The sequence below is a fragment of the Gymnodraco acuticeps genome, unplaced genomic scaffold, assembly GCF_902827175.1.
Source record: "Gymnodraco acuticeps unplaced genomic scaffold, fGymAcu1.1, whole genome shotgun sequence".
Taxonomy (NCBI): Eukaryota; Metazoa; Chordata; class Actinopteri; order Perciformes; family Bathydraconidae; genus Gymnodraco; species Gymnodraco acuticeps.
In genome coordinates this window covers 19512-37014 of record NW_022991969.1, presented here as the reverse complement: position 1 = coordinate 37014, position 17503 = coordinate 19512, and the positions used below count along the sequence as shown (strand labels likewise).

At 40.8% G+C, this 17503-nt stretch overlaps 1 protein-coding gene across 4 annotated transcripts in view; it reads left to right on the top strand.

Annotated features, from left to right (window-relative positions):
* The window catches only part of arhgap17a (Rho GTPase activating protein 17a), a 50371-nt gene that overhangs the window by 21734 nt on the left and 11134 nt on the right, over nucleotides 1–17503 (top strand). For 3 of the 4 annotated variants that reach the window (XM_034200799.1, XM_034200801.1, XM_034200800.1), the window contains exons 3-16: nucleotides 3854–3958; nucleotides 4147–4179; nucleotides 4587–4663; nucleotides 7072–7183; nucleotides 8084–8160; nucleotides 8266–8383; nucleotides 10126–10194; nucleotides 10383–10464; nucleotides 12462–12589; nucleotides 14422–14533; nucleotides 15248–15329; nucleotides 15466–15546; nucleotides 16161–16274; nucleotides 16985–17076. In XM_034200799.1, the coding sequence (XP_034056690.1) occupies nucleotides 3854–3958; nucleotides 4147–4179; nucleotides 4587–4663; nucleotides 7072–7183; nucleotides 8084–8160; nucleotides 8266–8383; nucleotides 10126–10194; nucleotides 10383–10464; nucleotides 12462–12589; nucleotides 14422–14533; nucleotides 15248–15329; nucleotides 15466–15546; nucleotides 16161–16274; nucleotides 16985–17076 (1282 nt within the window). The remainder of the gene's footprint in view (nucleotides 1–3853; nucleotides 3959–4146; nucleotides 4180–4586; nucleotides 4664–7071; nucleotides 7184–8083; nucleotides 8161–8265; nucleotides 8384–10125; nucleotides 10195–10382; nucleotides 10465–12461; nucleotides 12590–14421; nucleotides 14534–15247; nucleotides 15330–15465; nucleotides 15547–16160; nucleotides 16275–16984; nucleotides 17077–17503) is intronic. The other variant, XM_034200802.1, reaches the window with a different exon arrangement.

Here is a 17503-nt window from a genome sequence, read left to right as displayed (position 1 = left end):
TGTGGTTAACACGTAGCAGCCTGCAGTCACTCGCTGTTCTTATGAAGGTAAACACAGCGAAGGCGGTGCGTAAAAAGGCACAGCTCTTGGCGCGCTGGTGCTGCACTTCTCAGAAGCGGAGTTACACGTCCCGCTGCCTCCTGATGCTGCAGCCATTTCATGAAGTGAAGGAGGTTTTCCTTCTATAACAGCTGCGGGCAGCAGATACCGTGAGAGTCCCGGACATGAATTCATAGATCAAGGCAGACTGGTTTACTCTCCTGTTTTGCCAATCCGGTGCTTAAACAAAGGCAAGGCAAGTTTATTTATATAGCACTTTTCAACACAAGGCAATTCAAAGTGCTTTACAAAAAAATGAAAGACATTAAGAAAATGGCATTTAAAATCAGTCATTAAAAAGAAAAGCTAATAAAATAAACATAGCTCTACACCCCTAGCCGACATGTCCTTAAAATGAAGTCCGAGTTTGAAATATATCTCAAATAATGTATGCACTGCCATTTCCCCACATAAACATAACAGCCTGCAATGAAACGGTTGTCTCCTGTGCGCTCCTCTTCCTACTTGGCGCACCGGTAACTTTCTCTGCGCACAAGAGGCTGAGGCTGAGCCGCCGAATCCCTCAGAACATCATAAAAGCCATTTTCAACGGTTATCTGGTGAAAGATGAACTAGGCTACTGGATGAAATAATATGACTGGTATAGGTGCGAACATTAAACACTTTTTGAAAAAAATATTATGATCAAATATTTTTATATATTTATAATTCTGCAAATATTACGATAAACTCACAGCTATTTGAGGCCCGGTACCGGTCCGCGGACCGGGGGTTGGGAACCCCTGCTCTAGTGTGTTACATAGGTTTTTGTGCATGTAAATGGTCTGCAAATGGTAAATTCCCTGTGTTCCCTCCATTGGACTCCTTTGTTTACTTCAATAACATAATGACATCACTTTGTAACACTTGTGCTTCTATTGGCTAGCGCTCCAACACATTTTACGTGATAGGTTAAGGGGCGGGACATCTCTAAGCGGTTGAGCAATCATAACAGAGCAGGTAAGCTGGCCAATCAGAGCAGACCGGGCTCTAGTTTAAGACGGAGGGTGAAAAGACAGGCAAAACAGACTTATGGAGAGGCAGAGTAATGCTTTGCAATTCCCCCAAATGATGTTATTGCAGCTCATTTAGCCGCTGCAGCTCTCCTGCTCAGTACTGGACCAATTTCAAAAATGGCAATAGTCACTTTTACACCAAAACGTTGAATAAGCTCCATGTTCAAAAATAACATTTTCCCTTCAACACTGATGTCACAAATCCCGAATGCAAACAAAGAGTATTCTGTGTTTTGAGCACTGTATCATCCCACCCTTAATGCGTCATGTAGTTTTTTTTAGTTCATTTTATACTTGTCCAGACATGTTAACATCCTCTCTTAGGAACCAATAAACAAACACCGGCACACAGGCAGACTCCCTGTCTGTCCCGCTCAGTATTGGGATTCCCTCTGTGACTCATCATGGGATAGACCAAGCGTTAACCTCATCACAAAGCCGGAGGAAAATCACACCCTGCTGCCTGCGGTGCTGTGGACTTCTTGGCCTCAGGTTCTCCCACTCCTCCGCTTTATTTAATTTCTTGTGTCCATTTGGTTACAATGAAAGGAAAAGGAGTACTCCCGGTGCCTTGTAACCAAAACATTTCCAGTTCTCCCACATGGGAATTTTGTTCCTCTTGGATCACAGAAAAGGGGAATCCCCTGCTTTTTCTGTGCCAGGTACCTACTGTTCTTCCCAAGCTTATTAAAGTGTGTATGCGTATGTTTTTGACAGGTTTATATTTGACCCAGCTGTTTTAGGAATGCCAGGGGCCAGCATGGGTCGGGAATGACGTAAGAGCGCGAGAGGGGAGGGGAGGGGAAGGGAAACGGTATCTGCTGTGGAATTCCAGAGGTCCCACTGCATTCTGTTTTTGGAAACACAATTGTCTGGTATTTGGTTGAACCTCCCTGTGCGTTTCTGCTCATTTCGCTCTCCAGACCTCAGTGTTCCCGTTTTATATTTGGAACATTGTTTGTGCCAGCGTGTTTTTTCCATTTGAGACTTTCTGTTGTGCTTTTTAGTTTCACAAAACGCGATGACACACCTGCTCCGATCTCACAAGCGCTGCCAACACAAACCAGTTCTTTGCATCGTCAGACTTTCAAGTAGACTCGAACAGTAGCGTGCAATCATCTATCAGCTATTCATGGGCGGTGACAGCCTGCCGAATGTTGACACTGACAGTCGGGCACCTGGCATGACGAGGACAGAGAATAGTCGTCCCGCAGAGCGTCAGTCGGCCTCTTGTCTTTAGGCCAGAATAGCTTTGACTCCCATCAATGGCAGTATTATATCTTAAATCTGAAAGCACAGAGTGGAGCTGTTAGTGCAGCAGACAGGAGAAAGCCTGTGTAATCAAAAAGGTCTTTAAAAAAAAAAACAGCAAAAACTAAAGAGCCCCCCCCCCCCCTCGCTCTCGGTCACAGCCCAGGGCCCGTTGCTATAGAGACACTTCCGATGAGTCATGTGTTTGAAAGATAACATTCCTGCAGGGACGAGCTGTTTCCATCATGCGTGAACTTTGACCCCCACGTCTCCCTCCAGGCAGCTACAAATGTTGTGTGTGTGTGTGTGTGGAGCTGGGCCTCATCAGTCATCAGAACAGCACACACACTGTTGTGATGGTTTATGGACCCAGTGTGTTTGTGGTCATAAAGCATGTTAGCCATGTGTGTGTTATTGTGTGTTCTGGTATTGAACCAAACATGTCAGGATGTAGTTCAGGCCAGGATTGAAGGGTTGTACAAGTAAAGAAAGCTTCTTTTTTTATAAAGCATCACAAAGCACTTTAAGGCAAAGTCAACAGCAATTTTCCACCTCTTATTTGGCTGCACACTATATATTTTCGCAATGTGAACTTCAGTGATAAACACAACGAGAAATACTGTGATATTACACTCTTTTTTTACGTTAGTTGAAAGAGGGTATCAGTAGAAAAATGTCACTTTGAAATGTAACTTGTTCTTCTATTGATTGAGGCCTTTTTCATTCAGGTTAGTGTTCAATTTATTCAACACATTTTTTTTGGAAATAATTTCTTTTGAATTGATTTAATGGTCAGTTTCATTTCATTTCATTTCAAACCTTTATTTATACAGATAAATCCCATTGAGATCATTGATCTCTTTTTCAAGGGAGACCTGCTCAAGTAGTTCCACATGAAACATAAAAACATAAATAGAACAACAAAAGGACATCATACAGCATCGTTTACATAATTATCCACATAAACAGGTACCAATAGCTTCCGATTGACTAGCATCCAACCGAGCTTTAAAAACATTTAGTGGCACCAGATTGTTCAGTTTCCATTTAATTTGCAGACTGTTCCAAGACAGAGGAGCTGCACATCTTTGCAATTTGTTTTATCTTTAGCAGTATAGGGAAATCACCAGAAAGGCAGGCCTGAGTAATATCTGTTTTATATATCGCAAGTATTATCATAGCAATATTCAACAGATTACCCCTCTACAAAACAAGAAGGAATCAATATAGTATAGTCAGGCTTTGATAAAGGTAACAACATTACAAAAAGAGTGGGACAAATATGTTTGTGGAGTTATTTAATGATAATCCTGTAATATTGTTTGATGACTTTTATTCAATTTGATCTCATATCTTGTTCAAATTGCTGAACTTTTAACCAAATGCTGCTGCTTCTTGCTCTGGGATGGCATAAAATGAAATCTGACATGTTTGTAGAAGGTATTTGCTTAATATTTATCCTTGCGTATCCTTTCTTGTGCCCACAGATTGAACGGCGGATGGAGTTGGTGCGAGTCGTGTCGCACAACACACACAAGAGGATGGTGTCGTGTCTACAGGGACACATCGGAGCAGAGGCAGAAAAGAGACATGTAAGACGTCTGGCTTGTTATAATAAAACACTTGTTAAATCTCTAGTTTTTATTAAAGAACCAGGATGTGTAATTTCATTTTTTACCTCGCACACAATTTTGAAGATGTTTTTATTCGAAGTGTCCACAGTAGGCGTACAGTCCATCATTTCTCTTTTGTTTTCCCCCAAACCAAATACGCCCCACAGTCCGTTCCACGCCTCTATACAGGAAACGGTCAGGTAACGACACAGATCACTTCCTCCGCCTCTCTGATTCTCAGCACCGCTCGCTCCGTTTCCCATTCAGACATCTGTCATCTTTGCTCTTTATGCATGACACTTTTCAGCCTCTGGGATCCTCTGGTTTAAAAACAGGATGTTGAACATGTTTTGCACAGATGTAAACCATGTCGCCGTTAAGCGAGCGCCGGTGTTATCGCTTGATAGATGTCTCACTTCCCTAGTTTGCATCTCAAGTCCCATTTAACATCTCTTCCTCTTCCTTTACTGCTCAATGGAAAGTCCTTGATGCATTTCCATTGGTTTCAACATCAAATACTGAAGCTACTGTATAGAAATGGGTTCTTTTAGTGCTTATGCTTTGTTCTACGTACTGTACAAGTCTAATTATTGCCTCTTTCTCACAGAAAAAGCTTCCTCTCACTGCACTATCCCAGGCCATGGTGGAAGGAGGAAACCAGTTGGGAGAGGACTCCTTGATAGGGTGAGTTTGGGAATGAGTGACAGGCTGGTTAACCAATTGCTCCCTCTTAGCAACTGTTGCTAAAGGAGCAGATGCACCCTGGAGAGTATGAAATATGAAGCCATGCACCCAGGGCAAGAAATCCACCCAGTTTTCTCTTAAAGGGACTTTTCTTTAGTTCCCTTATTTAGATGTTTCATCGTGACCGAGAAATAGTTTGAAGCTGAGGATCTAGAAAGTGAATCCAAATCTATAAAGCTATCTATACATTTCTATGGGAGAAATGAGGAAGAGAAAATGCGTCAGATGGTCAGCTGGTAAACTTTATGCATTGGTCTGGACTTCAGCGTAGACCAGGGGTATCAAGTTAAAATGCAAAGAGGTCAAGTTACTAAAATGTCCTCCCAACAAAAGCCTCACATTGTTTAAAGTGTGACTTATAGATGACCCATACGCCTATCAAATGTACATATCAGCACAACAATATTCATTGTGATTTTTTTAGGTAGAATACTTTTAACATATACAGTAGATACATTAAACCTATAAGCCACTTGTTTGGAATACATATAATAAAGATAAATATAAATGTATAATGATACAATTACTCCCAGAACAGTGAAACTACATGTCAGTAGTCAAGTAAAAGAAACAAGACAAATCTTCTAAATACAAAAATAGTTCAGAGCAACAGTTACTGTATATATATATATATATATATATATATATATATATATATATATATATATATATATATATATATGTGTTTTTTCAAAAGTAAAAGAAAAGGACATGTGACTGCACTGCCAGTAGTTTGAATAGTGGCTTGAATGAAGTTTGTGTCAACCTGTAAGTACTTACAAAGGAGCCTGGATTAATAATTTATTTTATTAATATTAACGGCAAATAATATGACTCAAGTCGACCCGGACGTGGTTTAGGTGTGTCGCGCTACTATGTTGAGACATGGTGAGACATGGTGAGACATGGTGAGACATGGTGAGACATGGTGAGACATGGTGAGACATGGTGAGATATGATGAGACATGGTGAGACATGGTGAGATATGGTGAGACATGGTGAGACATGGTGAGATATGGTGAGACATGGTGAGATATGATGAGACATGGTGAGACATGGTGAGATATGGTGAGACATGGTGAGATATGATGAGACATGGTGAGACATGGTGAGATATGGTGAGACATGGTGAGACATGGTGAGATATGGTGAGATATGGTGAGACATGGTGAGACATGGTGAGATATGGTGAGACATGGTGAGATATGGTGAGACATGGTGAGATATGGTGAGACATGGTGAGATATGGTGAGACATGGTGAGACATGGTGAGATATGGTGAGACATGGTGAGACATGGTGAGACATGGTGAGATATGGTGAGACATGGTGAGATATGGTGAGATATGGTGAGACATGGTGAGACATGGTGAGATATGATGAGACATGGTGAGACATGGTGAGATATGGTGAGACATGGTGAGATATGATGAGACATGGTGAGACATGGTGAGACATGGTGAGATATGGTGAGATATGGTGAGATATGGTGAGACATGGTGAGACATGGTGAGATATGGTGAGACATGGTGAGATATGATGAGACATGGTGAGACATGGTGAGACATGGTGAGATATGGTGAGACATGGTGAGATATGGTGAGATATGGTGATATATGGTGAGACATGGTGAGATATGGTGAGACATGGTGAGACATGGTGAGATATGATGAGACATGGTGAGACATGGTGAGATATGGTGAGACATGGTGAGATATGGTGAGACATGGTGAGACATGGTGAGATATGGTGAGACATGGTGTCTAAACAGAAAGAATCAGGGTCATTTCTTTCTGTCATGTCTCTCTAGTGGACTGTCTATAAACAAGTTTGATTGGCTAAAGTGAATGATTGCTCTCCTAACTGGATTAGCTGCTTTAGCCGTAACCGTCAAAAATAACCAAATGCTCTGTGAAGATAATCATTTATTGTCATTCATTCATCATAAACTGATCACAGACCTGGACAGAACCGTCACTCACACAGCAGTGAGTCCACTATGATGCCACATTCTTTGTAATTCAAGGCTTAGGAGTCAGATTCCTGCAATGACTGTGACCCGAAACCCCTGATAAATGACCGTGGGAGACCTGTCAGTAGGCCACTCTGCGTCCTCAGGCTATAGGCAGATGGAAATGACATCCTCACAATAACCTGGTTTAGTTTTCACGTATTGATTTGGAGCGGCGGAAGAGACCGGACAGATTTTCATCCTTCTGTGTTGTTATATTTATCACAAAATGTGTCACATTCGCTCCTAACAACAGTGCTAAAATGCTAACGAGGCCTGAATATGACGCCGTTGTGACTCTAACACCCTGCTGTGTGTGTGTGTGTGTGTGTTGACAGGAAGATGATGGAAGTGTGCGGCGAGGCGGAGAATCGCCTGGCGTCAGAGCTGATGCTCCACGAGCTGCAGATCGAGAAGGACGTCCTGGATCCTCTAAGCCAGCTCGCAGAGGTCAAATAAAAACTCCTTCTGCACATAACAGCCACTAAACACAAGTTACATATTTAAAACTCTGTCATAGCTCTTGGTTTGTGTATTTAAGTGCAGTCACACCCTCACTATTTGTGTAATATTTAACATTTAAACATCATTTGTATTAATTTCCTCTTGGAGGACACTGCCCAGTCACACAGTCACATTCGCGTGTTGTGGTCAAAACAAAACTGATTCCAGATCTGTTAGCACGAGATGAATTAAGGAACTTTACCCTTCGTCACTAATGATTGGGGGTTTTCCAAATATGAGTAACTGTTAGCTATCAGACTTGTGTATCTCTGTTCCCATAAACTTGTATTTTCGGTTGTTTCTTGTACAACTTCCCCAAACTCCCACCACATTCACACTGCGTGAGAAACTCAGCGTTGCATCTCCTTCCTGTTGTCCGTGCGAGATGGTTTTGATAAAGAAGGATTCATGTGTGCAGGAATTGACTACTGAGATTTGGACTGGAGGCATGTATTATAAATAAAGGGAATACAATAGAAGTAAATTCAATTATTTATCAATGAAAGGGTATACAAATAAAATAGTTTAAATATACATAAATAAATGAACAATTTTTAAATGTAAAAAAAAACGTATGTCTTAATATTTCAGTATTTTCTTTCTTTTTTCCTTTCTCTTTATATTGCCAAATTATTAATTTACTTATATATATTTTTATTTATTTCACTATATAGTAGGAGTACATTTTCCAATAGTTTCAGTCAACCTTTTAGAAATAATTGTAGGTATTTCCAAATCAGAAGAAAATCTTAAAACCGTCATCCTGGAAGAAGAATCAAAACAGATGTCTGCCATTAATAATCCTCAGGCTCATTCAACATGTCTGTGTGTTGTATAATTGTATAGGTGGACATTCCCAACATCCTGAAGCAGAGGAAACAGCTGGCCAAACTGGTGCTGGACTACGATTCTGCCAGAGCACGGTTTGTCACGCTTTATGAAAATGTCGTTTTTTTAAAGTATGACAGTAAACAGCTTCAGGTATTCTAACTCCATGTCCGATGTTTCCTTGTTTTTCCAAACTCTAGATGGTTGCAGGCAACCAAGTCAATAATCTCAGGAACAAACACTCACGCACTGACGGCCAAGGCTGAGCTCCTCAAAGAGGAGATGGACGAGGCCATGAACAAAGTGGAGCTCTGCAAGGTAACCAGCATGTTGTCACAATCAGAAATACTGGATGTATCCCCGGGAGAAATGGATTTTATGACAGTAGCTCTTTTTTAGAATAAAATTATAACATTTAAATATTTTTTTTATTAAGAGAAGGTCAATTGTACACACATTGTACTTCAATATATAAAAACAAGAAATATAAAAAAATATATGTTTATAAAACCAGATATTTGCTCCAAAGAAATGTGAGGTTTGCAGAGATTAACAGTTGAATATAGATGACTCTGGACTTCCCAAGACCCTCGGGACCTCTGACCCAGTTTGCCGACGCACACACTGAAAATGCACCGTTGTGTGTGTGTGCGTGTGCGTGTGTGTGTGTGTGTGTGTGTGTGTGTGTGTGTGTGTGTGTGTGTGTGTGTGTGTGTGTGTGTGTGTGTGTGTGTGTGTGTGCGTGTGCTGAATCACTAGTGAGTCTGAGTGTCCAGCGGCTGCATGATGCGTCAGGTTTTCTATCCAGGAAGGTTGGAGCCGTGTGTTTCCCCCCCGCTCTCTCAGAGTCCTGCCAGCATTAGCCGGAGGGTTTATGAGTCAGTTCGATAACGGACAGAAGCTTAGCGACCGCTGACGTCTGCACACGTTCATCTGATGGATGACGCTGTGGAGATGGAAGATCTTTGATACATTAATAATAGTTAACAGCAGCAGAACCACACAATAACAAATGGAGCCTCAACAAAGCGGTAAACAACTCCTGTCTTCGAGGAAGTCACATTCTGGCTGCGCATCACTCATTCACCAATGGGTAATGTTTAGATGGATTTTAGGAACTTCCCCTCGATTCTATTGGCTAACGGTTAAAAAGAGATGTCAATCATCAAAATCGACCGAGGGGGGCCAGAGATATGGAAAATGCACCCAAATGACCCCAGAAGTGGGTTTCTTTTTCTAAATCTCTCTAAAAAGGTCAAATGTCACTTGTTTTGCATCAATCTTGATACAGGGTACTTATTATATGTTATAGTTTGGATTCCTAAAGCTTTTAGTCTACCAACCCATCATTCAAGGTGCTTTTCACTATACACTAAGTAATCTAATTTACATGTGTGTTCAATCTGAATTTACTTTAAAATTAAAAAAAATCTATATTGATTCTGACTTTTCTACATCCAACTCACAGATTATTAATGTACCCCTTTTTAGAAGTGAAGATATAGTCAATTGTTCTGGGAATGTCATTTTCAAGCCGGAGACCTGAAAAACAGGCTCGGACACATCTTGGTTTTTCGGGGGTGACCGGCATCTCCTTATACAGTGAATATGGAAATGTATTAGATACAAAACCAAAACATCTGAACTAGTCCCTATTCCCCCCACTTTAGGGGCCCTACAGTAACTCCCTCTGGAGGGAACACAGGGATTTTAGAGTGCAGACCATTTACATGCCAAAAAACCTATAAAACACACTACAGGAAAGGAAACCGCCTAAAAGAGCAATCTTTCCCACTTGGTTTCTGCTCCTTTCTGTCCTTTGGTTTTGCTCCTGGCCGACGCGCTCACACATCACACAGAGATATTGTTTGTTTGTTTCGGTACATTTATTTCCATGTTATCCTTTACATGTCTTTTCTTCACTGTTCTCTTCTTTTAACACAAATGAAAGTGTCTTACCAGACATTGATGGAGACAGTTACGTCAAAAACACATTAAGCCCTCTTTAATATTACGTGAATCAGTGAACTAACTTTTGTAATCTGTGTTGTATCCACCAGGATCAACTCGCTGCAGACATGTACAGTTTCTTCTCCAAAGAAGGGGACAATGCCCGCTACTTCATAACAGTGAGTACAGCGTGTCATCAGCAAGCCACAAAAATGTGTGTGTGCATGAGTTTGTTGTGAGAACACTCCCAGCTGCAGAGTAACCGGGGAACACAGACTTGGCAATGCTTTTTATTTACTTGCCTGTCTTTTACTGCTTGGTCTTAATCGACCCTAATCTTCGTCTCTCTGTGGTTTGGTTTCTGTAGCTCTTAGAAGCTCAAGCTGATTACCACAGAAAGTCTCTCACTGTGCTGGAGAGCGTGCTGCCAACCATCCAGGATCAGCAAGGTGAGATACATGCAAACATGGCTTTATGCACTCACAGCTGTTCAACACAAACACTGCAGACAGAAAGACACCCATGCTCTTAAGAATGCACCTTTCACCGAGGGGCCGCCAATGTTTTGGTCTCTTTAAACGCATTTTCCTGTGAAGGAGGTGTGAGACAAGTAGCTGCTTGGAGGAGAAACACTTTTCTTATTCACTCCTCCTCAAAGCTACTGTACATTTCAATTACATCACTCTACTCTGTTTTCTCCCAGAAGCGGTAACTGTCAAACTCTACAAGTGAGGCCCAGATCTTAAAGAATGGCCTTTTGTTTTCAGCGCTCCTCTGCCCTCCAAAAAGAATCACATTTTCCATTTTTAAAACATCATCTCTCCTCGCAGATTTCCTAGAGTTTCTTTAGCCAATGTTACATGTGTCTCATTGAAGGGAGCTTGTTTTTTTTCAGTGTTAAACACATGTGGTCTAAACCAGACGAGCCTGGTCTCCCAGCATGTGGCGATGACTCACGAACCACACACACACACACCCTTCTCACTTCACACCCACCTGGGTTTTGCTAACAGCAACACCCCCCCCTCCCCCTCCTCCCTGTTCACTAGTGTATTAGCTCTCACACACACACTACTTGCACACTGTTAGCAATTCTAGAACCCTGAGAGCAGGACATACTGAAAAGAGTTAAGGGAAGCCTATACAATTTAACAGCATTTAATTACACAAAAGATGCGGCGATGTACAAATGAAATGTGCGAGTGGCGGCTCTCGCCCCATGCTCTGGCCCCATGCGTCCGGTCAGCCCAGGTCAGGGGGTAGAAGAGATCGATTCTTCGCTTCCTCTTCCTGTTGTCATCCGAGGTCTCCTCCTATTGGCCGACGTCGTCGGGGGGCGGGTCCAATGCAATTCCTCCCTTTTTCTGTTGCTAAATTACATCATTCTGGTGTCTGTGGTTATTTAAACATTCCCTAATAAACGTGATTTCAGCGTCAATAAATGAGTGTTAAACCCTGTGTGTTAAGGGTACAACATCACGCCATTTCACCTTCAAATCACGGTTTGACAACGTAGCAACTTAACACTTTTATTCTGAAAATTATTCATTTCCGGTTAGCATTAGCTAACCGGAAATGATTAATTTTCAGAATAAAAGTGTTAAGTTAATAGTTAGTGTGAACTTCCGGGTTTTTCAGAATAAAATTGATTTAAATTAAATACAGTGTATTTAATTCAAATTATGCCATATCAACATTGATTTTAATTTCTAACAACACAGACACACACACAGACGATTCAACAGTCACTCCTGTGGTTATTATTTGACGGCTCCCTGCTGGGGGAGAGAGGACTGTTGAACCAAAAATCTGCCATTCAGATCAGCAAGAGGCCTGGAGCAGGGCCGAAATATAAACATGTTTATATTTCTTTAATGAATACCAGAGTAAAAGACAGATCTTATAAAATGACCAAGGACAGGTTGAATTACTTTGAAGTCATTCAGTTACTAGATACACATTACATGGGAATTATTCTCCATTCCCAAAGCGCAAACTAATAACTGTCCCTTTTTATAACCAAAACAAATATATAAAAGTGGTCTAATCTTCAAGATCCAACGTTGGAGATATTGCACCTTACACTAATAAATGGAGGTAGCTTAAAAAAATAAGATCTCCAAATGTATTGTTTATTCTTTCCAAACTCCTTAAAGGATTTTTAATGCAAGGAAATGCATTTTGTGTATCTACAGTTGCTTGCTTCAAATACACTAACAAACTACAGGTGTATTTCTTATCATGGAAAGTTTCATTATTATAAAATTGCCATATTTTTAAGAAGTCATCAAAACATTTTCAAAATATAATTGAGTATATCATTATTTGTGTTTGTTACGTTACATGTATACGTTACTGCCCAACCCTGCACATATTCCACAACAGCATTAATCTTCTAACTATCACTGCGTCTTATTTCACCATTCGTCTCTCTTTCTGCCTTCAGACTCGTGGACGGAGAAGCCAGCGTTCGGCACGATGCTGGACGAACACCTGAAGAGGAGCGGACGAGAGATCGCTCTGCCGCTGGAGGCCTGCGTCATGATGCTGCTGGAGACCGGCATGAAGGAGGAGGTGAGGGGGTGAAGACCTGGAGAGATGTTTTTTTTTTTTTATTGTTGACCCTGATAGAATGGTCTCTTTAACTGCCTTTATTCAGGGTGTCTTAAAAAGTATTCAAAGTTGATCAATCAATGTAGCGAAAATGAAGGCTATTAAAAAGTATTAAAGGGCATTTTCCAAGGTATTACATTTGTAGCTTGTTTTCAATAAGTAAATAAATGGTCCAAAGAGGTTGTATTCTACAGTGTGCCTCATTGTAATCATTGCGTAGGTGTGTAGTTTGATTCTGTGTAGTTTATTGATGGCATCCCGTTGGGTTTGACGTCATCTGAACAGGACATCGCACGCTCACTGCTTGATAGCGCGAAGGTCCGTTTACGCCGGTTGTTAAACAACATCGTTATGGGGAAATGCAAGTCTGCGTTCAAATAGTTGGAAGATAAGGAGGAAGGACAATCAATACTGTATATAGTCAATGTGAGGTAAAGTGTGTCGCCAAGGTAACCGGTTAGAACTCCAAGTGGCGATGAGGTCTTAACATGTATGGAAAGGGTCTTAAAAAAGGTTTTAAAAGGAATTACATTTGACTTCAGGATTCCTGCACATACCCTGTACATGTGAGGGTCTATGTATGTATGTATGCTTCCTGTGTTTAATAATGTCACAAATAAATCATATATAAAATAAAAAAGACGTGGAGAGATCACATGCTTAAAATTAAATGATGTGTATACATACATACATATCAACAGTAAAAAATATGTATATCTATAGAACATCTATAGGGTACACAATATAAAATATACAGAATAAGTTAAGAGCTGTCAACGTTAACTTGATAAAGCTCACCATCATTCATCGGAAAACTTTAACGTATTAAGATATTATGCAAAGTAATCACATTACCACATTTGTCCCAAAATGTCCCCCCAAAATTGTAGCGCAGATTTTTACCATGAATTACATAAACTTCTGATTAATCAGGATTAAAGGGGCCGTATTTTGCACACAGAACCCAGGGATTTAAGCCATTGGAGACCATTTACATGCACTCAAACCTATACAACACTCTGAAGGAAAGGGAAAACCTTCTTTAAATAACAGCCAGTCTTTTATAATGAAGAATCCGTATTAGTTTGCTTTAACTGACAGTAGCTCCTTTTGTGTTCCTCGCCTCACCATGAAAGTCAAAGAAGTGCTGGCGTAGGTCATTAAAAGTCACATGGAGCCGTGGCTGCCATTAGCGGCTCCGCTGGTCATTGACTTAATTGAAACCAAGCTTCCAACTTGTTGTTTCACATCTGGGACTGGGAGATGGGCGGACAGACGAACTATAAACAAGGGAAACTCCAAAGAAAGTGTCACCAGAGACGATTTATGACAAGTTTGAGATGCCCCACCCTGATACAAATATAGAAAACAATACTTGTCTCCTGACCATAAATCTGACTCGTGTGTGTGTGTGTGTGTGTGTACGTGTGTGTACGTGTGTGTACAGAAAAGAGCCTGAGAGAGTGGTAACTGCACAGCACATTATTTGTGGAGCCATTCATTCCTCTCTGTGTCATTACGGTGTGAAGACGGCTTTTGTTTGTGTGTCAAAGTAAAGAGTGGTGGGTGCGTGTTTGTTCGCCTGCTTTAAGGTTTCATTATGTGCAGCTGGTAGGGGACTTTATACAGAGTCTATGTGTAATTGAGTGTGAGGAAAGGGAGTGTGTAAGTTACAGTGAAAAGCACGGGGTCTCGTGTGCTCAGTGAATGCCGGCCTGTGTCAACTCTGTTGTTTGCTGGCAGTGTAGTGTGGTTTATTTATCTGTGTGTGTGTGTTTGTGTTTGTGTGGCAGGGTCTATTCAGAATCGCAGCCGGAGCGTCGAAGCTAAAGAAGCTAAAGGCCGCACTGGACTGTTCCACTTCACAACTGGAGGAGTTCTACTCTGACCCCCATGCTGTCGCTGGTACGTCCCAAACTAGTCATTTTTTTATCAATTATTTTTCTTGGTTGCTCGGACCAATTCATTTAAATGTACAATTTTAATGAGATTGTTTTACTGACAGTAGAGCAGTTGATATGTATTGACACGGTCTACAAGCCACTGTCTCAAACCTGCAAATTAAAATGTTTAAATGTTTAAAACTTTTAAGTCTCGCCTGAAGACCCACCTCTTTTCCCTCGAGTCAGTTTGAGCTATGTTTTATCGATCTTTATGCTTTTATTTGTCTGTCCATAGCCCTTATGTGCCTTTTATCTATTCTTATGTGTGCCTTTTATCTATTATTGTAATATTATATTTTATTATAATGTTATGTGGCTGTGAAGCACTTCGGTAAACCCTCTGTTTTTAATATGTGCTATATAAATAAAGTGGATTGGGTTGGATTTAGAAAATTATACGGTAGCTCTTTCCATTCCACGAAAACAGGTCGGTACTAATCTTCCGACTTATATGGAAGAAAACGTAAATTAGTCATATTTACAAAAAAAGGACAAAGAAAACAGATGCGCAGATTTGTTTGCCTCTCAGGGCTTCCATAGATTTCATTAAAGAAGGAAGAACTCTATTTGATGTTTTATTAAATGGTTATAATTTCACTAATCAGTTTGATATAATGAAATATTACCCCATTTTGTGTGGAAAAGTGGCTCAATAATTCTGTCTGTGTGGTTTCAGGAGCACTGAAGTCCTACCTGAGGGAACTCCCTGAGCCTCTGATGACGTTCCAGCTTTACGATGAATGGATACAGGCATGCAGGTAACAATAACACTGGGGATAAAATGAACCATTGTTGTATTTCTGTCCAGCAATATGGATGCAATAGAATGATGGATCCAGCTTTCTCTAGACTCGATTTATAACAAGCTCTGCGTTCACATGTCTCTCTCTGCAGCGTGTCAGACCCGGACAAGAGGCTCCAGGCTCTCTGGGTTGTGTGTGATAATCTCCCAAAGAACAACAAGAACAACCTGAAGTGAGTACTTTCAAGCCTTGTTACTATCATCTTTGTCTCCTAGGTTTAATTTGTTGTTGTCCATGCACTGGTTTTAATGCATTTTCAACTTTTGCATGAAGAAAACCTGAAGCGAATTATGATAAAATCTTTAAAGCCAAAAGGTAAATGCTTGTTGAGGAGCAATAGTTGTTAGAAGCAAGAAAAGTTCAATGCAAGCAGATTGAGTGAATAAAAACACGCCATGTATGTGACTTTAACGTCCATGGAAATGACATAATGAGCAGCAGATTCAAATAGTTTCTGATGTAACCACACTCACAATAATACATGACGCCCAGGTGTTAAACTAATATTGTATATTTCTATCTAGATTTCTTAGTTTCTTTTCACCATTTGAGGTTCTTCTGAGCTATTTTACTTGTTGTCCACTCTTTTTCGGGATAATAAAAACCACTTTCTGCTTATCTTGCTGAAACGAATCCTAATAATTGCATATCATCAGTGAATTCAAACAAGCACTCAAGTCACATTTTATTTACTTATATTCTGGCAATTCAGGTGATATTTGTGATCAATTTTAGAACCTGGTTATTGTTGGAACCTGTGTTGATTACCTCCACGTTTTCCTTCAGGTATCTGGTGAAGTTTCTAGCCAAACTGGCCCAGGACAGCGATGTGAACAAAATGTCTCCGAGCAACCTCGCCATCGTCCTGGGACCCAATCTGATGTGGGCCAAAACTGAGGGGTGAGAGGGGGAACACTTCAGTTACTGTGTAAAACAAGGAACATGTATTCATCATCATCATCATCATCTCAAGAGGCATGATTGTAGTACATGTTGGTGGAGAGGATGACCAGTTATTTAAGTCAAAGTCAACTTTATTGTCAATCTTTCAGTTTGTGTGTACAGACAGAGAGATCGAAATACCGTTTCCCACAATCCCGAAAAATACAAATATATATATATATAAAAAAGTATAATCAACAGACACATTTATAAATATGCACACATTAAAGACATAAATAAAAGCATGACAATCAATATATACAAAATAACAGTCACTTCAAAATCTGTGAAAAATGTACATTAGTGCAAGACTGTCCATAGCAGCATTAGTTAAGTGTGTGTGTGTGTGTGTGTGTGTGTGTGTGTGTGTGTGTGTGTGTGTGTGTGTGTGTGTGTGTGTGTGTGTGTGTGTGTGTGTGTGTGTGTGTGTGTGTGTGTGTGTGTGTGTGTGTGTGTGTGTGTGTGTGTGTGTGTGTGTGTGTGTGTGTGTGTGTGTGTGTGTGTGTGTGTGTGTGTGTGTGTGTGTGTGTGTGTGTGTGTGTGTGTGTGTGTGTGTGTGTGTGTGTGTGTGTGTGTGTGTGTGTGTGTGTGTGTGTGTGTGTGTGTGTGTGTGTGTGTGTGTGTGTGTGTGTGTGTGTGTGTGTGTGTGTGTGTGTGTGTGTGTGTAGGAGTCTGGCTGAGATGGCTGCAGCGACCTCTGTGCACGTGGTGGCCATCATCGAGCCGATCATCCAGCACGCTGACTGGTTCTTTCCTGAGGGTAGGTCCTGTTTTATCTTTGTAGATAATCACAGACTATTTGACACCAGGGAGTCACTATGTTTATTTAGGATCCCCATTAGCTTTTACCCTTGACAAAAGTATCTCTTCCTGGGGTCCAACACTTAAAACAATACAACAACATTCAAGACATAAGTCCTGACATCATTAACAACATCACCAACAATCTCATCCACTTTCAACATCAAACTCAGCCAAAGATGAGTGCACAAGACAGCCACCAGTACAAAGCATGAAATCAAATTCAATTAGGGTTCACAGCTCACAAGGGTATATGGACATTAGTAGATGGTACGTCAATCTCTTCTTGAAAGAGGCTCTGGACTCTATTTCAGCAAGGTAGTTTGGCAATGAGTTCCATTATAGCTCTATAAGTCACAGAAGATGTCAGAAGATTTGTCCTGGGT